Source organism: Siphateles boraxobius, unplaced genomic scaffold (assembly GCF_051911475.1).
Source record: "Siphateles boraxobius isolate OS27281-9 unplaced genomic scaffold, OSU_SipBor_1 5, whole genome shotgun sequence".
Lineage (NCBI taxonomy): Eukaryota > Metazoa > Chordata > Actinopteri > Cypriniformes > Leuciscidae > Siphateles > Siphateles boraxobius.
Genome location: NW_027509141.1, coordinates 2,570,001 through 2,593,166, shown reverse-complemented (window position 1 = coordinate 2,593,166; position 23,166 = coordinate 2,570,001). Strand labels below are relative to the sequence as shown.

The window sequence follows — 23,166 nt, the reverse complement described above, 5'->3', positions numbered from 1 at the left end:
AGAGAGAGAGAGAGAGAGAGAGAGAGAGAGAGAGAGAATGAGAATGAGAGAGCAATAAAGAGAGGGAGGACAGAAGTTTTGGGGGAAAGTTAGCACCCCACTGGGGCTGGCTTTAAGAGTTCAGTCCTCGTGAATGAGGGGAGGAAAAGGGAAAAGAAGGGAAGGTGGATCATATAGGCTGTGGGTTTGTGTGAATTTCATGCCACTCTTCTTCTCTCACACTCCTCTGGAGGAAATGTGATTATAATGAGAATCATGAGTCCGCGATTACATTTGATTCAAAGTGCTATGCTGCAGAAAGGCAACAAACAGGGAAAATCGCTTATTTTAAAATACTATCAATTAGTCTTAATATAAATAGATTACATGTTGTTTTACTTACAATGTCTGGACATTACATAAAAACAACAAAAACATCTCTGTCATCATTAACTCACAGTTTCCTCACTGACACTGTCTGTGAATATGTGAAATGTTTTTGTCATCCTTTAGCACTGCTTTCTAAATAATGCACAACACTATAAAAAACATGTCAAAGTAAGAACATTTGATGCAGACTTTGGCTGGGTCAAGTCAAGTTTAGAAGAATAAAGAAATGTATTACAGAGTCAACAGGGACAGTTAACGTAGATTTCTGCATATTTCAGTAGAAACGGTTTGGAAGAGTTACCGCAGATCTGGACAGCATTAAGTTGTGGTACACTTGAAATGAGAGAAAATAAAGATGATATAATAAACCCGTGGAGGAGAGGTGAGGTGAGGGTTTGGGGCAATGATGATGATGATGATGATGATGATGATGATGATGATGATGATGATGATGACAGGCAAAACATCACAGAAAGACAGGCTTGAAGAGCTTTTGACAGGCTATGAGTCGCTTTAATGTGACGAAAGTCTTCAAAGAGTCACACTGTACATCCATTATCCTTCACACACTCAAAAAAATGACATGTTGGCTTTAATTAACTTTTTTATGTAAACAGGTTCCACATAACTGGGTTACGTTAAACAAACATAATTTGTTAATGTAACTTCAACATAATGGAATTAAGTAATTTTAAGCGACCCAATTAATTTCTGAGCAGAGAGTTAAATGAACACTGAAGCAGTGTTAAAGTTAAAGAGATAATTAAGTGAATAATTGAGTGATAATTGAGCATTATTGAAGACACCTGATGTTAACAAGCATAATCACTGAAGGAGAAAACCGGAATTTAAAGTCACCATTATGGTGATCAGTGTTTGTTTTAGTTGGGCTCTTGACCCTCATATTATTAACTTTAGATTTTGTTTGGCCGCTGTATCTGAGTTATATCAGCCAGATGAACAAATAAAAAAAGTGATCTGATGGTGTTGGTTGTGTTTTAACGATCATTATTTCACAATCATTTGACCTGAACTCGTATAGAACCCAATTTCTGAGTTAAGTTTACCTTATGGATTATAGCAGCACTGTCATTGTAGAGCATACAGTTTTTTAGCCTTTTCAATGAAATCCAAATGATCAAATCAATAAAAAAAGAAACTTCTAAAACTGTATGCAGGCACACACATACATCAAGAATTAGCGTATGAATATCAGCAATGGTGACAAACAGATCACCTCTAAACATAAGCTCATTATTTATTCATGCAGCAATGCATGATGGGAGCCATGAATGAGTTTTGATTGGTGGCACCCAGAATGCACTGCAACATGCTTTATAGTTGTCACCATTGTTGAGATTCATAGTCTGATTCTTGATGTCTGTGTATGATATTCTTGATGTCTATATAAACTATTTTTTTAGAAGTTTATTTTTGTTTATTTTTTATTGATTTGATCATTTGGATTTCATTGAAAAGGCTAAAAATGGTATGCTCTACAATGACAGGGCTGTTATAATCCATAAGGTAAACTTAACTCAGAAATTGGGTTCTATACATGAATATCAGATGATGTCACCAACGTCTCCTCACTGACGTCACTCACTTCTAAAACTTGTCTTCCGCCATTTTGAGTACCTGATTCGGCAAGATCGATCAAGATTCGTCAGTCGCAAAGGAACTAGAGCTTAGAATATCTGCCCGAGCCCGAACTTGACCCGGCCCAACCCGATATTTCCCGTCACTATCCCGTCACTATCCTCGGGCCGGTTCCTTGATCTAGAGACGTGCACTCCCAACGCAATAGAGCGCGGCGCGGGACTAGATTTGATGGCCGAGTGCGAGCGGTAATGCACTCACTCTCTGTGTGTGCGGGTTGTGGAGAATAAAACGATTCGCAGGACTCCCGCAAACTAGAAATATCTATGAATAAAACATATAAAAACTAATTAATTTTTGTACATTAAAAAATAGAAACGATTTACAGGCCAGAGTTTCTTTTTATAACATGTTTGCACTTTGCAGCGTTGAGCGATTTAGCCAATCACAGACATATGTGTTGATTTCTTGAACGCAAAGGCCAATCAGAAGCATTTAAGATAGACTCCCCTCACCGCTCAAAACGGACTTTTTGTTCAGAGCTGAATTCTGTATGCTGGCAAATCCTCTAATTATAACAAACAAAGTGTATATATTATGAAAGATTTATTGTGCAGTCAGCTTCATTGATAATAACAGAGATGTGTGAGATCGCGATGAACTGATGTCAGCTTTTTAGGAACTTAGGGAGCGCACTTTGCGTGCATTCAGTCATATCATGCCAAACCATGCACGCAGTATCTGCTTGCTTTTATGTTATAACAGTGGTTTGTGTGCGCAAGCTCTCTGTGCAGTGTTCATTTTGTCTGTGGATGTAAATATATTGTTGTTAATGAGCTAACGCCGTGGACGATTAAAATATCTCCACGATCTGCTTTTGAAGAAATGTCGAACCGTTAGTATCGCGCATTATATCAGTTGCATTTCTGGCGCCTCCGTCTCAGCATAGGCAACAACGCGACGTATATTCACATCAAATGTTAACGCAGAGGAAGGGACACTGCAGTTCACAAGTTAATTACGTGCATGTGCTTTAAAGCCTTGCCGGTTAAACAAGTCATTCACGTGTTGATGCGCGGCTCTAACGTGCGCTTTTACCCGAAGCGCACATGCAAAAAGCCTGTCTAACAACAGCGCCTGGTTACTGAACCAAGTTATCTTTCTAGTCTTATTGCGCTAATACTGTCAAATACATACAAGGTTTACATAAACAAAATTGGTTATGTATAAAGTGAAACAAACAGAGAGAATTGAGAGACAATCTGCTACTCAAATGTCAGAGGCTGGAAGTAGCTACTACGCATCAGGTATCGCGTAAGGATCACACCCTAACTATGATATTTTTTTAAAGTAGCGTTTCTTTTTGTGGTAATCTAGGTGCGAAATGTTGTCTTTCGTAGCCATTTACTGTATCCATATGAAGCTCTAAATCGTAGCAAGCTAGATAGCTAATGTGTGTCAGGTACTCAAGATGGCGGCAGTCAACAGGAAAAAGAGCGGATGACGTAAGAGGTCACATGACTGACATTCATGAATATGAGTTCAGTGATTCAGGTCAAATGATTGTGAAATAATGATTACGTTAAAACACAACCAACGACATCAGATCACCTTTTCTATTTGATCATCTGACTGTTATAACTCATGTACAGCAGCCAAACAAAATCTAGGGTTAATGATGTGACGGTCAAGAGCCCAACTAAAACAAACACTGCTCACCATAATGGTGACTTTAAATTCCGGTTTCTCCTTCAGTGATTCTGCTTGTTATAGGGCTGTAGTACTCGAGTCCGGTCTTGGACTCGAGTCCGGACTCAAGACCGTTTTTCTATGATCTCGGACCTGTCTCGGACTCGCTAGTATTCGGACTCGGACTTGTCTCAGTCTCGGCCACTGGTCTTGCCAAATATGGCTTTTGGTCGCGACCGAGTCCAGGTGACTTTATTATGTTCCCAGTAAGCACACATAAAAGCCATTTATATGCGCGCCGTTTATTTGCTCTGGTGTGAGCCGCGATTGCGCCAGAACCAGCCATCGAGATATTATTCAGCACGCGCACTCCCCGGAGTCCCAGGGGAGAAAGCGCCGCGTCTATGCACTTCGTAAATGTAGGGGGTGCTAGGGACAGACCGAACGGCAGAACTGTGTATTGATAAGCCTGCCCCTCGAAGGCATATCTCAAGAATGGCCTGTGATGGGGGGCTATCTGGATGTGAAAGTATGCGTGTTTCAGATCCACAGTGAAACATTGCTATTATGAGGAATCACCATATGTCATCATTCTGTTTTCTTTAGATTAGAAGATTATATGATATCAAGGGGAATGTCTATTCTTAAAAATCCTGGGTGTTGTGACACTGTTTTTGCTTTTAGATCAACAAATAATAATCCAAAATGATTGTCTTGATAATGTCTTGCACAAGACTTTTTTTCCCTGTCCTGAACTTGGCCTTGACTCAGACTCAAACCTTTTTGGACTCGGTCTTGTCTTGGACTCGACTAGTCCTGGTCTTGGACTTGTCTTGGACTCGACAAAGGTGGTCTTGACTACACCCCTTGCTTGTTAACATCAGGTGTCTTCAATAATGCTCAATCATCACTCAATTATTCACTTAATTATCTCATTAACTTTAACACTGCTTCAACGTAACCCAGTTATGTGCAGCCTGTTGACATAAAAAAGTTAATTAAAGCCAACATATCAGAACCTGTTGACATAAAAAAGTTAATTAAAGCCAACATATCAGAACCTGATGACATAAAAAAGTTAATAAAAGCCAACATATCATTTATTTGAGTGTGTTGAAGTTACATGAACAAATTATGTTTGTTTAAGGTAACCCAGTTATGTGCAACCTGTTGACATAAAAAAGTTAATTTATGGAACCTGTTGACATAAAAAAAAGTTAATTAAAGCCAACATATCATTTTTTTTGAGTGCACTCAAACCAAAACACATTTCTTCTCTGTAGAACTGGATGGAAACTCTCACTTAATTTATGGCCTTTTATTGATGCACTTTTATCGGGAAAGGACAGGAAGTGAACAGTAAAAGAGGCAGGAATGTGATCTGAAATACTGCCGATGGAAATATTCTTCATGTTAACTTTTTTTTTAGCTATATGAATATTTTAATTGTTATAACTGACTGTAAAGCAGCACTAAAGTGCAAAAGGCTATACAGCACATCATTTATCTACAGTATATGTAACATACTGTGTTTATGCCTGTATTGTATTTATGCCTATATTGAGACCCATTATTATTAAAATTGTGTTGTGGTTATTTGTTTAGAAAATCAAAAATTTGAATTGGAAAAAAACTACAATAAGATTAGGATAACATTAAGACATATTGTTAATTTCTGTTAATTGTGAACTGAAGAATTAACATGAATTTCAGCATATAGTATGTCACACATATATTTACATTTACTAACATATAAATGCAAGAGAATCTTAAATTGTTTTTCTACGTTTTGTTTAAAATGTCCTGTATATATGATTTTTGAACTTTTGGATAAAAGTCAGAATTGAAGAAGTGGCTCCTTGTATTAATATTACAGTAATTCAAAGTTGTTTATCGATTTCCGTAATATCAAAAAACCATACAACTTTAATGTTTTGAAAACTTTTTTGAAAACTTTCATAAAAGGCTTTTTGTCCAACTTAAAAATGTGGGTTAAATTTCATTTAAAGTCCCCTTTTAGTCAATAAGTGTATCCCTTAAAACTCATCTGTAATCACCAAAATGACATATTTATAAAAGTTTTTTTATTTGAAAAAAATTCTTAATGCCTTAAAATATCTTGAATGTAACTTGACACTCTTGCCTCATTTAGTATGCGTGGTTCTATGAATATGCAAATGAGCCCCGCCTCCACTCACTCACTCAGCTCAGAGATCCACTTGTTGACAATCACACGTTGATCTGATTGGTTACAAGGTAGTTTGTGACGTCAGAAACACCAGCGATTTCAAACCGTGTTTTTGAGACTGGCAGAGGTGGAAAGTCCAGGTACAGAAAGTAAAAGTCCTCCTCAGTAGAGTGTTCCAATCACCTGGATTTGCTAATTAGCAGTTTTTCAGCCAGTAGGTAGAACTAATTAGTGAGATCAGCTGGCTGAGTTCATGGGTGGAATAAACTGGCAGGACTTTTACTTTCTGACCCCTGGACTTTCCACCTATGGAGACTGTCTTTGGTTCACTGCAGTTTTAAGGAGAAAATACTCAGCAATGCTGTCGACTTATGAATTTACACATGGTTTGTCTTAAAGCATATTAAAAACACCACATAGACATATAAACAACATTAAAAGCTGGATTTTCACCACAGGGAGATGTTGAGTTATTGTATTCCAATTAGAATCACAATCCTGCATGTCAACTCGTATTCAGGAAGTGTAATTTAAAAGGCATTCTTCAATTCAGTTGCACAGCCCTGTGATTATCAACACTTTCGCATGAACGAGTGCGTCTAGAGAAAAGGAAGGCGATATATTTCAAAGGAAGAGTGCAGGAAGATTGATAGATAGAGGGAGTGAGAGGAGGTCATGTTGTTTGTTTTCATTTGCAAAGGTATAAAATATGATGCAGGCTGACAGATTGCTCTAGCAGAAAATGGAAGGGAAAGTTTTCGTCTTTCAGCCAACCACAAAAGCACCCGCCTCCCTCCCTCCCTCGCTCAGTAATTCCTCTCCCTGTGTTGTGGGCTGAGCTAAAGCTGAGGCGAGTGAAGGTTGTGGAGTCTCAGTGTGTTAGCTGACACTTGAGAGTCCTGACAGTTTGATAAAGCTCATGAACTCAGACAGCAGAGAGGTGATGATCTCTGTAGACCAGCGCTGGAGCCGTTTGACTGGACGGAGAGAACAGAACACAACAGGTCCAGTTACTGAGAGAAAACCAGTTGGCTAGAGTGACAGCTACACCTGAAACCAGAAGTCTCACGTCCTTGAGACTTTCTGTTGTGATTGATATCTTTGTCAAAATCTTTGATATCCGTGTCAGCCTGACTGTGTCATCGTCTGCTGGATGTGCAGCTCACCGACAGCTGGAGATCCGCGTTTGAGTTGCTGTTGAAGACTGGACGTGATGTTTGACTGTGTGGAGGCTCTCGGGGTCGGGGCCAGACCCCTGTTCGACGTGAGCGCTCAGAGTTCATGCATGCTCAGGAAAGCCAGCTCCTTCTTCCCTGCACTCGAGTCCTTCTCATGGAGCAACAGCACGAGCCTGCAGTGTAAGTGTGAGTCTCTGTACTCCAGCTGCACGTGTTCAGATATCAGCCTGAGCTTTACTTATTCTGAGTCTGAGGGAGTGTGGTGTGTGTGCTCGGCATCTTGGCATGTGCTAACTGGCTTAAATTGTACTTTTGTTAACTTTCTAAAGGCCAGACCTTTTGCCTAGTCGTCAGAACAAATTTACTGATGATGATAGAATGCTGATACTTTTGCATAATATTAATATTTCTGAATACTGTCATTGTGATAGATGCTTAGTAATTAGTGATGATAATGACAACAATTATAAACAGTCGATGTTCTGCAAAAGTGACGTTATTGTTGCAAATTCGTTGCGTTGACTGCAAATTGTAGTGAAACATTTGAAGCACATATCAGACAGTTCTAGCTAAATGTTTCATGCTCATATTTGGTTGAAACAGTAAAAATTAATATATAAATACAGGCCCAGGGCATTTAAAGGCAGTATAACCTTTAACTGTATGCAGAAAAAGGTGGTAAAACTATGACACGGAAAATATTATATCATTATCCTGATTATTAAAGAAAATATGTATTTATGGTATATGGTAATAAAATACAATATATACAAATATGAATAATGCACACACTCTAATTTTAAATAATGCACAGAAATAATGTATTATATTTTTTTATAAATAATGGCAAGTTAAAATGCAGTATATTTGAAGATTCTTGTTACATCTGAAATCAGTTTGTCGTATTTTAGTGCATTGTACTTTCTAAAGGTGTAACAGAATCAATAAGTATTATAATGTATTATAACTGTGTTTACAATTATTCATGATATCAATGCCTTATCAATGCCTTATAAGGTGCATAACAAAGAATTAATTAAAACACTTTATAATGCATTATATATATATATATATATATATATATATATATATATATATATATATATATATATATGCAGGCTTCTAGTCAAGTAATCTCGTGTGTGTGTGTGTGTGTGTGTGTGTGTGTGTGTGTGTGTGTGTGTGTGTGTGTGTGTGTGTGTGTGTGTGTGTGTGTGTGTGTGTGTGTGTGTGTGTGTGTGTGTGTGTGTGTGTGTGTGTGTGTGTGTGTGTGTGTGTGTGTGTGTGTGTGTGTGTGTTCATAGTCTCACAGCATCATTTTGACCTTAATGGATGTCTTTAATGATTTAATTATGAATACAATGGACTCAATTAAAGGATTAGGGGGCCGATGGGACAGAAACCAGGAGAGAATGGGAGGATTAGGGGTTTTTCTGCTTAACTTTTGCCTCTTTATCATCATAGGAAAATCCTTTGGCAAGTTCATTCAATATGGAAATGCTCCACATTTATAATGTTATTTAAATGCCACGTAATGAGATCCCAGTTATTTAGTTGATAGTAAATAGCTGAACTGAGTAAGAGTTGTGATTATCTTAGTGCACATGAAAAATATTCAGTGTCCTTCATATTGTCTCCATCTTTGTCCAGTCATTTGAAATTCATTACATATTTCAATGAAGAAATAACTCATTGACATTTGCAATGTCTGTCATCAAGTTTAAAGCACACTCAGGGAACTAGAAAGAAAAATACAGAAACAAGAGTCGTATTTAGACAAATGAATCACAGCCCATGTGTCTGCGTCTGTGTCTTATTGTATGCGCGCGTGAGTGGATTTCACACCGTCCTGCTGGAATTTGCCTCTATGCCGTAATGCCATTTTATAGCCAGACTGACGGCTTGAAAGAACATCGCACCCCAAAACAAGGCCCACCTCACAATGAACCTTTACAATAGTCTGAAGTGTATTCTCACCGCAGAATACCGCAAGAGGAGCAACAGCTGAGTCCTACTTCTCCATCTAAACTTGAACTTGTTCGCTTTTGCTAGTTTTTTACCCTTAGTAGGGATCCATGATATATCGGTCACTATATCGGTATCGGCCGATATAATTTCATTTTTAATGTTATCGTTATCTGCCCAATAAGAAAATCTGGCCGATATATTAAAGCCGATAAATAATGTATTATTTCCTTCAGCTGAGACACTTCAGATGCGAGCTGTTTGCCGTGATGGTTTTCAATTGCTTGAAATATGATTGGAATCACTTCAAAAAAGGAAAATACAGTCAAATGCAACATGCATAAACAAGTCTGTCATATAGGCTACATACATGAGAACATTATAATTGTGTGCTTGGGACATGTCTTTTAATGGTGAGACTTCTGTTGTTGTAATCAGACTCTCAAAAATTATATAAAATTTGGATCAAGGTTTATCGGCCAATATGTTGGTTCCCTATCGGTCAGTCACTACAACGTAGGTCATGACTGACCAATAGGAATCTCGCTAGAGAGGCCAATCTACTTCGAGTGAAACTAAAACAAGCCAATACACATTGGCGTGCAATCATTTGTATCAGCTGCGCGCCCTCGTTAGCGCGGGTATAAACGAGCAGCTGGTGCGATTGCACAGGTTATCGGCTTTTAAAATATAGCGAATTATCGGTTATCGTTATCAGCCAATCTTTTCACATCTATCCCGATCTTTTGTTGTAGAAAGGTTGTTGATAACTCTTAGTTCTAGTCGGCATGCTTCAGTTGATACGCTAAATGTAAGATTAGTTTTCTCTTTTGACTGTTGGTTATGGCTGGATGTTTTGTAGACCTTCACATCAGCAAACCCTTCAAGGCCAAGCTTTGTTGCTAAATGCAAAGTGATTTACTGAAACAAAGTATGGTTCGCTAACACTGCTGAACTAACATGGATGCATGGGGATTCTTCATCGTACTCTTTGAAAACAATTTATCTTTTTTTTTTAATTGTGAAGTATTGTCAGGCTGAAGTTCATGTCTGAAGTTCAGTTCTTGTCTGGATAGGAAGATTCTCTGGTCGATTTTGGGTTCTGGTCAGTGACCAGTTGTTTTAGTCTTTGGGTTGCGTGGGGTGTAATAATGTGAAGGTGGCTGGGGAGGGGGTGACCAAATGTTGGTTCAGCTTCATCCTGAAAAGGCTAAATAAAAGGGTCTGTTTATGAGGTACTATAAAGAAGAAAGCTTTGTGTGCATGCAGTTGAATGAAAGGGGCAATCCAAGTTTAACAACTTGCTGCTAAGAAAGACAGCTCCTCTTTTACCAGTCTGCCTTCATCCCAACAGGACATGTGTTGCTCCATGTGTGCAGGAGATGCTGGTTGAACAAAATGTATTTTAATGCTACAATGTCTGTTTTCACCTTTTTCTTTCTGGGTCATTGCATTTAAAGTGCTCTAAAAATGGTAAAGTTAGTTGCTTGGTCATTACCGTTTATGTATTATAAAACCACTATTTTTAAAATGTATTTTTCATTTTAATCCTGAGCTACGATATTGAGGTTTCTGTAAACATCTGTATAGCCCAAAGTTTGTTGTGTGCCATGACACAAAGATGGCTGCTGGGGTTAAACCAAGCAAAGTACAAATAAACAATATGGGTGGTTTTGCTGTACAAATTATTTAAGATAATCACTCACAAAAAAACTTTAGACCACTTGAGATGGATTGTCAACCAAACAATGAAGTCCATAGAAAAGAGATCTGCATATGCAAATGTCTGCAAATCTCTCACAAAAAATGCTTTTATTTAATAATAGAGAGTATAAATTCAGATGTTTCATTCTTCTTCAGTCAGGACTTACCACTAAATCATTCAAACATGTTGACATATTTATCAATAATGATCAGTAATGGCTTTATATATGGGTTAAATAATAGATTTTAATATGTGTGTGCCAGATTAGGTCTGACAGACCACCTTATTTATTTATTTATGTATTTCCTCTTTCTCATTTGTAAAAAAAGTTTTCATATATTTCAACTTAAATTTTTAAGTACAATCAACATGGTTGTACACGTCATTTAAACTTGCATTATATTAAGCTGATTGTTTAATCTTGTATAACTTGTATACACATAAGTTGCCATGACATACTGATCATATATTTTTATTACATCTACAATACACACAAATTCCCCTAATTAAACTTAACAGCTTTTAGTATAATCAAATTGGCTGTACATTTCAGCTCATTAAAAAAAAAAAGCCTATATAATTAAATATTGTATAACTAAAAAACAAAAGGTTCAATTATTTTGACGAGTTAAAGTAATAGAAAAACATATGTTGTCATGACTTATTGATCATATCCTTTTTTTTCTTTACTTTTGCTCGGTCTGGTCATAGGCAGACAGAACAGGTCGTGTGTATTAGTGCATGTTTAGTATGTAGTTTCACACAGGTGCTGGTTTGACTCGAGCACAGCTTGTTACAGGATTAAATGAGCTTTTAGTCTCTCCAAAGACTGAGGCCTTTGTTATGTGTATCTCCTGTGAATGTGAAAGAATCGGCTCAGTCCACAGGCGAGCATTATGTGTTCTGCAATATTTAAGGGTGTTTTTTTCAAAATGGTGACATGCCAGGGCAGGGAAAATCCTGTGAACGTGTGTGTGTGTGTGTGTGTGTGTGTGTGTGTGTGTGTGTGTGTGTGTGTGTGTGTGTGTGTGTGTGTGTGTGTGTGTGTGTGTGTGTGTGTGTGTGTGTGTGTGTGTGTGTGTGTGTGTGTGTGTGTGTGTGTGTGTGTGTGTGTGTGTGTGTGTGTGTGTGTGTGTGTGTGTGTGTGTGTGTGTGTGTGTGTGTGTGTGTGTGTGTGTGTGTGTGAAAATACAAAGACATGCAAATAAATCATCCATAAATGTGAATGTGTGTGTGTGTGTGTTTCCCTGTGGCCAGAGATGCTGGGAGAGACTCCAACACCCCGAGACCCTACAGAGGACAAGCGCTATAGATAACCCTGATCTAAACCTACCCCTAAAACGATCTTGTGCCAGGTTTTATTACAAAAGGATATCCAAGTACACACACACACATAGTGATTATGAGTAATGATTAATTAATGACAGTATTAATATTTCAAACATGCATAAAAAGTAATTTTGCAGAGGCATTTAGTGCTATGCAGTATCATTAACATTTTGTAAAGTGTCTTGCAGCAGTTCTTCAAAGAGATCTGCAAGTATGGAAAATGATGTGCATTACTATTAACACAATATTGATGTAAATGAATGTGACAGCAATTTAGTTCATTGCAAATAGTTCCATAGTTTGTTAAACTAATACGCTGTTACACTATTATAACTATTACAGTTCTGAAAATATTATACCTAAGAACAATAACAATTTGTTATTTAAGGATTAGGAAATCAAATGAGGTTTTAATGCCTCAATCCCATATCAAATGTTCAGAAGCGTCCAAGCGTCAGGTTTTGGAAGCAAACCTGAATTGACCCGACCTGTTAAAATTCTCAGCAACGCTTCAAGTCGAATGTTGGTGAGATGTTACAAAATCTAACAACATGCAGAAAGCCTGTAAAACCACTGTGTCAGCATTTGACTAAAAAAAAGAGTCAGAACAAATACTGCTGTCTGACCAATGTATTTTATTCTTGGAAATAAAGAGAGAAAAGAAGTAATGTTTGCTGTATTCAAATACATCCACACAACTGATCCTGCATGTTCTTTCAAGTTTTCTTCTTCATTGCTATATAAAATCGCTTCACTTAAAATCTGTTTATACACTATTTGCTTTTGCTTCATATTGGAATTCAGAACATCAAGAGTTTCATGAACGCCTTTTGTAGTTTTTTGTGACTCAATCATGCAGTTCAATCCATCCACACATACAATACAACCACGCAGAAGAAATGAAAGAGCCATTCATCTCTGCCCTCAGTCTGCAAACCATTATGTGTGTGTTTGGATCTAAAATATGCATGACAAATGAATGAGCGATTTTGCATTTTGCTTCAAAAACAACATCCTTTTTTTGTGCCAGTGCATTCATTATGACATGGGGAGCACTTTATTTTATAGTCCTGTTCTGCATGCGCATACTATATACTTATTTTAATAACTGGGTATTAACTGAGCCTATAGTTACCGTTTCTCAGTAGCCTACTTTGGGTGAGTACTCTGCAAGTGCACATACTGTAAAATAATGTGCAAGCAAGACTTTTGTCACATCTGGTGACAAAAACATAAGAGAGGAAAAGATGAACTGAGAAATAAAGTACAAAGAAAAGATGATAAATTCAAGACTTAGTGAAGTTCATCAGGAACAAAAAAAAAACAAGTGATGCACGCTAGATTTATTCTGTTCATCACCTGCTGGAAAAACTAGGCCATTTATACTTGAATATAATGTGTACACACACATATTTGTATGTTTGGATAGACACTGAAGCAACCTTTGTACAAATATAGTGTATGTGGTCATATATGAATCTATTACTAATTCATTAAATAATAATAAAACATCAGAAACGTAATAGTTTTGAGCAGATGTTGCATTACGTGATGCTTCTATTGAGTGATGATTTGCTTCTTTCTGATGATGTCAGAACCAGTTCACTCCTGGTATAAAGATGATTGATCACAAGTATTTGAGGGGGACAAATTCCTTTTTACACCTGGTGTTTTAAGCCGCTTCTTTTGTCCACTTTCAGCCAGTTTAACAAAGTTTAAATCCCATCTGGCTAGCGCGCTTCCCATAATGTTCACGCATTCAGTCAGAAGGCGGAGAGAAGACAGTCTTTTTCTGCTGTTCGAACGCATTTGACTACATGAGCATCTACAATATGAACGTAATCTGGTCGAATGCGTTTTCGACTACCTCTGGAAGTGGATGAAAGTGAACAAGCTCAAAATGTTTTAGACCCCGTTTACACCTGTATGAAGTTTCGTCCACCTGTGATCCATCGACCAAAACGCATCTTAAAGGGGTCCTATAATGCCCCTTTTCACAAGATGTGTGTGTGAAGTTTCAGCTCAAAATACCCCACAGATATTTTTTTAAAGCATGGTAAAATTGTCACTTTGTTTGTGTGTCCCTTTAAATGCAAATGAGCTGCTGCTCCCGGCGCAGAGGGCGGAGCTTCAATAGCTTGTGTGTGTGTGTGTGTGTGTGTGTGTGTGTGTGTGTGTGTGTGTGTGTGTGTGTGTGTGTGTGTGTGTGTGTGTGTGTGTGTGTGTGTGTGTGTGTGTGTGTGTGTGTGTGTGTGTGTGTGTGTGTGTGTGTGTGTGTGTGTGCGTGTGTGTGTGTGTTAGCAGCTCTGATTACCTTGCACGGACACGCACTGAACATTTTTGAAACTTTAAAAAAAAAAGTCAGACAAAGATGGAGAGACTCAAGAAGAAGTGATAACCTGTAGAATGCAACAGGACGTTTCTGAATGGTTAGTTGATGAATTTATGTTGCTGATGTGGAGTTAACTCTTTGATTTGCATATTCTGTCATGATAATCTATAAATTGCGTTCCCGGGGGCGGGTTTTATGTAAATGATAGGGTTAGTGATGTCACTAACTCTGAAAAGCTCTACCAGCCGTTTGTTCTAGTCCTTAAAAAACGATTTCTGTAAAATAAAATATCTCCCTTTCCTTTGAACTTTAGCGTTATAACTTTTCAGATGTTGTTTATGCTCAAACAGCAACATTACACTAAAGTTAAAAAAGTCAAATCATAATCAACCAGCCCTTTAATAGCAGGTGTAAACAGGATCTCACAGAGATTATATCGGCTGATAGTGTTGCTGAATTTGCTGAAAGACATGGACATTATCAGTGTTTCGGTCGGCTCTTCCATGCAATCTGAGCCAGCAGAAAAAACTTGTATTGTCAATCTGAAGCCCTCGACTCCTTTACTGATAAAACCTGCATCACCTTTCACTGAGTTTGTTGCAGTGCAGTGCAGACGTACAGTATTCTGCAGAAATGTTGACTGAGACCACTAACAATACAATCATAACAAATAAATAATTTCCTTTGTGTGTAATTCAAAGCTTTAAAGCGCCCCTATTTTGCATTTTCGAAAATTACCTTTCATGTAGTGTGTAATAGAGCTGTTTGTGACTATAAAATATCTGCAAAGTTTCACAAATCAAAGTTCAGATAAATTGAGTTTTTGTCTCCTGAAAGAAAGAAGTGATTCTGAACTGAAACGAGTCGTCAGTAATTCCAGTCTCACTTCCTGCTGAATCTGCGTCGGTTTGTAACAGATTTGCATAATGCCAGTCTATGTTCCTCATCGGCTGCCGTGAATAACGTCTTTGACCCTCAAACACTGTAGTTTATCTGAGACTGGAAGAGTTTGGTTCGTGTTGTTCATGTGGAGAAGACGCTGTTTTCTGCTGACAAAGCAAATCCACTTTGATGAGATTGATACGGTAAAACCGACGCCATCGTTACTGTTCGTATCACTGTGTATCAAGAGCTGAGGAAGATCCAGAGCTGAAACTCAGATATGATAATGAGCATTTAGTTTCTGACATGGTCGACCAATCACAACAGACTGGGTCATCTGACCAATCAGAGCAGAGCAGCTCTCAGAGAGGCGGGGTTTAGAGAGACTGAATCCTTGATCGAACAGTTTCAGACACTGCAATGGATATTATGAGGAAATTAAAGTGTTTTTTGAGCTTACATGCATGTAAACCTGTTGTAGGAGACTCCAAACAAAAAAAAAATCAGGAATCTTTAAAATAGCATAGGGGCATTTTAATGGAAGTCTATAAAATTCATTCCAGTTCAAAAATCAATGGCGAGTTATTTTTCCAGTACATTATTAGTTTGTTCTGAAATCTGATTATGCGGTCAAGTGCCAATTCAGACAAAAAAAAAACTTTCTTCTGAAAACTCCTCCTGCTTTACTTCAAAATCAGCCATAGACTACTTCATGTATTCTCCACAACACATGTCAAATATAACAAAGAGAGAAAATGAAATGGGAACAGAATAGCATTCCTTCTTTCTTCCCCTTTATGTCTGTCAGTCATTCCTCTGCCGGCGCCAGGTTTCCACTCCTCCAGCACAAAAGAGGCTGATGTTTTCAGAACCGCTCTGTGTCACTCAAGCATTGCTGCCATATAAACACATAAAGCCAATTCAGACCCAGTTACTACATAAACACAGTGATCAGGTTGCGTTCTCACCCACTCACTCGCCCATCACCCCAACCTTGTGTTTCACAGAACATTATGTGCAAGAACTACATCTATCAGACACCTAGAACTCTTGCATGACAGACCCACACAAAATCCAAAGAAAGACTAAACACAATAACACACAATATCATTACTTGATCCTATTACCTACTGCATAATGCACAATAATACACACATGCATCAGTCTGATGTCTTTTCCAGCTTTATGAGTATTGCTTTTTTAAGATGCTGTGTCAAGTTAAAATTAGTTCAACTTTTAAAACCGTGTCTTGTGACCCTGCGTTCTGCTCCATTGCGTCTGTTTGTGAACACAAGAATGTGAACACACACTTGCATTGTAAGAAAATACAATTGCAATTCTACAAGTTACAAAATAGACTATTATTTTTAACAATAAGTCGATAAGCAGGTCATATTTAAATGAGACTAGGAATAGACCTGTTCAGTATGACGTACAATATCAAGGTCTTAGATAATCTAATTTGAAAACAACTAATGTTTTTTGTCTGTTTGGTTTTTGCTCACAATTTTTTTCAGTGTTTCACCAACTACATTTTGTGCCTTATTTATGAAACGAGAACAGAATGAAATGTGCATTCTTGCATACACATTTCTAAAAGTTTTTTTTTTTGAATGACGTCTCAACGAGGCTGCGTTTATTTGATCATACATACAGTAAAAGCTATAATATTTTTAAATATTATTACTAATTAAATGTTGTAAAATGTAATTTATTCCTCTGATCAAAGCTGAATTTTCAGCATCATTACTCCAGTCTTCAGTGTCACATGATCCTTCAGAAATCAGTATAATACGATGATTTACTGCTCAAGAAAAATGTATGATTATTATTAATGTTGAAAACAGCTGTTCTGCTTCATATTTCCGTGGAAAGCATGATGCTCTTTTTCAGGATTCTCTGATGAATAGAAATTTCAAAAGGACAGCATTTATTTGAATTTTTTAATAATATAAAGTCTTCACTGTCACTTTTGATTAATTTAATGCATCCTTTCTGAATAAACATATTCATTTCTTTTAAATGGTAGTGTAAGTATATATTTATTAATGTATGCATCTGTTTAATAGTTCTATGAACAATTTACACAGAAATGTGCTTTTGCTTCATGAATTCGGTCCATTGAATGCATTGTTCTTCCTCTCACAGCTTTGTTTTCATTTCAGTCAAATTAAATATGGCATCTACCCGGAATAAGGTCCATATATTTTGTAGTTCGAATATCTTCTGTTAACAAAAAAACTTTGGAACGTCTCTAGTTTGGAAATGAAATATCCTTTCATAGTTTGCCAAATGTCAGATCATCAATGTAGCATATTTTATCTCCGCTGAGGTCGCGATTAGATCATTGGCAGTATTTGTGTGACTCTCGGTTCACGTTCATGTCTTGAGAAGCCAAAGCCAAGGTCAAAGTGAAACTCACCCTCTCTCACACATTCTTCATCCGTCTCCCCCATCCCCCTGGTTTTTATGACATTTCTCTTCTATACCTTCTCTCATTTTGCTCTTGTTAAACGGTGCCCGTGGAGGGACAGAGGGAGGAGAAGAATGAGAGAATGAGAGGCAAGTTTGGGGGATTCACTCCATTCAGTAGGAGGAATGGGCAATAAAATCTGCCCCGTTTTAGCTGTTTTTCTCTCATTTTTTACAAGTGGAGAGTGAGAGACAGCTGGTGCTGGTGTGAATGGCTGGCCAAGGTGACTCTGCCAATAAAGAGCCGGTCAGGCAAGCCTCGGGCTTCGGTCAGACCACAGACGGACTTTACGGGGGATCTGAAGACTGGACCTCTAGTAAAAAGCCAGTCATCCAGGCCTGAGGAATTTAGGGTCCAGGAAACAAGAGCATGAGGGGGGAAAGGGTGTCCAGAGGTGAAAGTTGAACCGAGTGACAGCGTGGGCTTACACAAAATATACAACACTGGATTCACACGGTGGTGTTTAAATTGGGCAAAGTGTGTTATGTTATATGTGTGCGCCTGTATGGCTGCTCTCCAGGATGTTTCTGAACCTGACTGGTGCCATTTGGGCGCGTGACAGCGAGTTGAACACATGCTGAGGTGTCAGTCAATGCATGTTGTTTATTCATCCAGTAACACTTTAGTAGTAAAGGGTTTCCATTGGTAACATTGCTACATTACTGACATTAACTAGCAATGAACAATAATTCTACAGCATCTCTTTATGCACTGTGAATATCACGAACAAACAATGATCAGTTGTATTTTTATTAACTATAACATATTAGGGGTGTAACGGTACACAGAAGTCAAGGTTCGACACGAGTTTGATACAACAGGAGAAGCTATTCATTCATCTGTCGTGTTAGTTCATTTTTCTCCTCTCTCTTCTCTTTCAGCACTCAATGTGCTCTCATAATATTTGTCTTTGAGCTCTGACCACTGGACAGAGGCTTCCTAATGCATTTGACAACTTCATCCTTATTCTCTTACAGAATTTATCTTCTTGATAAATTAAAGAGGACATATAATTGCCCTTTTTCAGTCTTGATGTTGTTTTTGAGCTCTACTAAAACAGATTTTCATGCTTGAATGTTCAAAACCACATTATTTTCCTAATATTTAACATTGTTGCACATATTCTCTTCCTAGTCTAGCGTGTGTTTACCGAAAGCATCGTTAGCTAACTCGCAAGTTCCTTCGTTATCAGCAGTTCAACGAGTCGGTGTTTCCAATCTTTCCAATAAACATTCGCAAACAGCATCGCAAAGTTGTGTGTTTGTAACAGATCTCGACCTGTGGTTAACATAGAAGCAGAGTGTCTTGTTTGCATGACAGCAATGGACTCAATAAATCCTGATCTTGAGCAAAATAAGCAAGCTGACTTGTATATACAATCTATATCTTTTATTTAGGATACATACAAATGTAATTTACGTCTTCTAGTTTTTCAAGAGATTTAAAGTGTCGTTTTTGAAGAGTAAGCATGTGTGAACGTGCTTTAGTACGTAAGAACGAGTCTATGACTGAATCTGGAAATAAAGCAAAGTAAATGAGAAAAATGATAATTACTCCCCAGATGCCATGGCCGTAATTTATAGCAAAAGTCTGGCTTTAATTTGATCTCAAACAGATTATGCGTGACATCCTTAACCAGTGGTTGAATGACTAATTTGCAATTCAGTTTCGGAAAACAGCTAGTTGACTAGTTGGTTTCTTCAACGATGCATCGTACTATGGTAGTTAAGCAGCGAGTTATGTCGTTGTATGGGAAACGCACCCCAGGTAAGTTCCTGTCTCTATAAAGCTCCTCCTTCTGAAAAGCACACTGTGCTCTGATTGGTCGGCTGGAGCAGTGTGTTGTGATTGGTCGGGCGCTTCGAGCTTGTTTGGGAAATTTCCCCATCCTTTCCATAACCGCCAGTTTAATACACTACTAACTAACTCAACCAGGCCCTGCCCCTTTATTCTGCATATGAATTATTTAAATGAGAAATATTGTGACGTGTTCGTTCCCAGAAGAAACTCAAGACTACAATAGAAGCGTTTCAGAGAATTCAGAAACACTGACACTGATATAGAGAATAAGTCCCACTGGAGGGACTTTGTGCTTTGTAACTTAGCAGAGCTTTTTCATGCTTAAACAGCAACATTACACACTAAAGAAAAGTTAAACATGTAAAAAAAAAAAAGAAGCATAATAGGTCCCTTTAATATTCTTTAAAATGACAACCCACCTGAATTCAACTCATCATTTTTGACGAATAATGTAATATAATCAAGAATGCACCATAAAGTCACCAATCAAAAATATGTGAAGGTGAAAGTGGCTTTGTCGTTTAAAGAGTAAGTACATGTTTTGAAGAGTAGTGAAGTGATGTTTGCCAGTTAAAAACTTGCCTGTAGGGCTTGAGGATTTGAAAAAAGATTCTTGTCTCAGTAATCATCTCTAAATATCTTGTCCTTTTCTTCCTGATGTCTGCAGCGGTGGAGACCCAGAGCACAAGCTCAGAGGAGATGGTTCCCAGTTCCCCTTCTCCACCTCCTCCTCCTCGCATCTATAAACCCTGCTTTGTGTGCCAGGACAAATCCTCTGGCTATCATTATGGAGTGAGCTCTTGTGAGGGCTGCAAGGTACACACTCTTAGAAGAGACCAGTCTGACTTCTGTCCTTACTGGGTCCCATCAGGAGATCATTCTGTGGATTTAGTTTTCATTCATTTGTTTTCGTTTTTAGTTTTGATAAAATTTTGAAAATTAAACAGCTCGTAAACATACTTTATCGCTAGAAAAAAAAAATAACAACCCGTTAAACATGAAAGTATTATGAAATCTTTCAAGTTATAAGTAAAGGGTTCTTTAATTTTGAGTAAAGAACCCTAGGATTCTATTTAGAACCCAAGTGAACAAATATTAGACTTTGGACCTCAAATGATTACATTTATGGTTTGTTTCAAACCTTAAATTTTGATGTGAACATTAATCAAAAATGCTATTTCTTTTCACAAAGACATTCATAAAAAAGTAAAAAGATTATTTATTATAAAGACCATATCATACTTAATCAATATATTTTCTTTAGACAGAAGCTAAATGTGTGTTAATTAATGTAGGCCAATATAATTATTATTTGGCTTTTTACAACTTAATTTAACCATAAACAAAAGCTAAATAAGCTACATATATGAAACTTATGTTAAAACTAAACATGTTGTTAGTCAAATTTTAATTTAGTTTACTTACTAATAAATAAAGATAACTCAGAAAGACCTTTTTGAATACATCATGTTTTCTGTTACGTACCTAAAAAAATAATTTCTGTTAGCAATGTTCTGCACATCAGCACTCTGATGTTAAGCTAAAATAGTATTTAAACAAAATTGTTTATTTTAATTTTTCAAACTGAACAGAACAGGTTTTAAAAACATGATTTTTGATAAGACCAATATTAAAATGCACTTCAAAATAAATGACACGTTCACAAATCAAAACCTGAGAATTTGATTTGTGAAATGATTGAATGAATCTGGACTGAATCTGGAAATAAAGCAAAATAACTGAGAAAAATGATAATTACTCCCTAGATGCCATGTCTGTAATTTATAGACCACAATTTCAACAATTTTGTTAAAATCCCATATTGGCAAAAAGTTTTGGGTCAAATACAGCATACCATGAAGACAAATAATACAGTTCATTTACACTGTGTTTACATTTGTTTACATTATAAAAGCACTAATGCATAACAGAAAGTAAAGGTCATGTTTGAGTGCTGCCATCTAGTGGTACTGTCGAGTTGAAGAACGTTTTTCCTTCATTCACACATCTATAGTGCCCTCTGCTGACTGCGTTCATCACATCTGATCGAGTTATTGTCATGACCTCAGCGCCATGTAAATCACAAAGGATTCAAACTTCTTAAAACGTAAATTCTTATACGTCTCTCTCTCTTTCTCTTCTCTCTGTCAGGGTTTTTTCCGTCGCAGCATCCAGAAGAACATGGTGTACACCTGCCACAGAGACAAGAACTGCCAGATCAACAAGGTGACGCGTAACCGCTGTCAGTACTGCCGCCTGCAGAAGTGCTTCGAGGTCGGCATGTCGAAGGAAGGTAAACCTCAGAGTTTACATCAGCACCTATTCACTTCTCAGTTCACAACACTGATGAAGACAGAGTACAGTCGCTTCACAAGTCTGTGACCGCATGAAGAAAACTGCACCTCAAGATCAACTCACTGCTGCTTCCAACATGTGTTTTTTTATATAGCCTACAGTATATTAAATTTGTGTTTGAACACTCATATTATTTTTGTTGTTCTGCTTCTTTTAGCAGTGCGGAACGACAGGAATAAGAAAAAGAAGGACGTAAAAGAGGAGGTGGTTCTTCCAGAAAGCTATGAGCTGAGTGGAGAACTGGAAGAACTGGTTAATAAAGTCAGCAAAGCGCACAGGGAAACCTTCCCTTCGCTCTGTCAGCTGGGAAAATACACGACTGTGAGTCCTGAGTCACTACACACACACACACACACACACACACACACACACACACACACACACACACACACACACACACACACACACACACACACACACACCTCCTTCAGTCTGCAGATTAATAAACACTGCGGGCCTGCCTGAGATCATGCAAGTGTAATACTTCACAACATTACACAATAACTTTTAATCACATCTTTTGCAGTTGACTTAAATTCTGTGTGACAAATGAATTATTAGAAGTTCAGAGAAACGTTTTAGTTTCTCTCTTAATTATTATGAGGTCATAGATAGACTTTAGTATGTATACTAGAATTACAAATCTGTAATAATATGTTAATGTCAAATATGTCCCACATTCTTACATAACTGTGTGTAATTGTTTATTTAGTGCAACAAAATAAATGCAAATAAAAAGTGGAGTAGAACGATGAAGTGAATACTAGTACTATTACTACTATAAAACTAAACAATTCACATAATCTCACATTCAAATTAGAGTATACATACAGAAGTTGTAAGAAGTGAGTTCTTATGGGAAGAGAGAACTTTTTTTCACATTATATTGACAAACTTTGACAAATTTTAACAAGCATTATGATTCCCATAAAAAGTACTTTAAACACTGTACATTAAGCATATGAATCCATTTGGAAAAACATAATTATATTTTTGCTAGTAAGAATTGCATTGTGACTAGTTAAAACCAGATACTTAAACCTTAACTGATAACATATATATATAACATACATCTGTCTGTCTGTCTGTCTATCCATCTATCTATGTGGAATATGAAACATATGTATATGGTCACTGCTTTAAATGTTTCTTGAGTGCTTTGAGTTACACTCAGTGTCAGATGAAAGTATAAACTCAGCACCAGATGGGTAATAAAACATTCTCAAATATATATATATATATATACTGTATATATTTGACCTGTAATAATATCTGTATGCTATTACGACTAGACATAATTGC

At 37.3% G+C, this 23,166-nt stretch overlaps 2 protein-coding genes across 5 annotated transcripts in view; both read left to right on the top strand.

Moving 5' to 3' along the window:
* hoxc6b (homeobox C6b) overlaps positions 1-23,166 on the top strand; it is a 357,188-nt gene that overhangs the window by 176,522 nt on the left and 157,500 nt on the right. The window lies entirely within an intron of this gene.
* The window catches only part of rargb (retinoic acid receptor, gamma b), a 60,939-nt gene that overhangs the window by 29,125 nt on the left and 8,648 nt on the right, over positions 1-23,166 (top strand). Inside the window, exons 1-4 of one of the 4 annotated variants that reach the window (XM_077204498.1) lie at positions 6,682-7,203; positions 20,177-20,325; positions 21,661-21,802; positions 22,022-22,185. In XM_077204498.1, the coding sequence (XP_077060613.1) occupies positions 7,059-7,203; positions 20,177-20,325; positions 21,661-21,802; positions 22,022-22,185 (600 nt within the window). In that variant the 5' untranslated portion in view covers positions 6,682-7,058. Of the gene's footprint in view, positions 1-6,681; positions 7,204-20,176; positions 20,326-21,660; positions 21,803-22,021; positions 22,186-23,166 lie in introns of those variants that run through there. The other 3 variants (XM_077204499.1, XM_077204495.1, XM_077204496.1) reach the window with 3 other exon arrangements.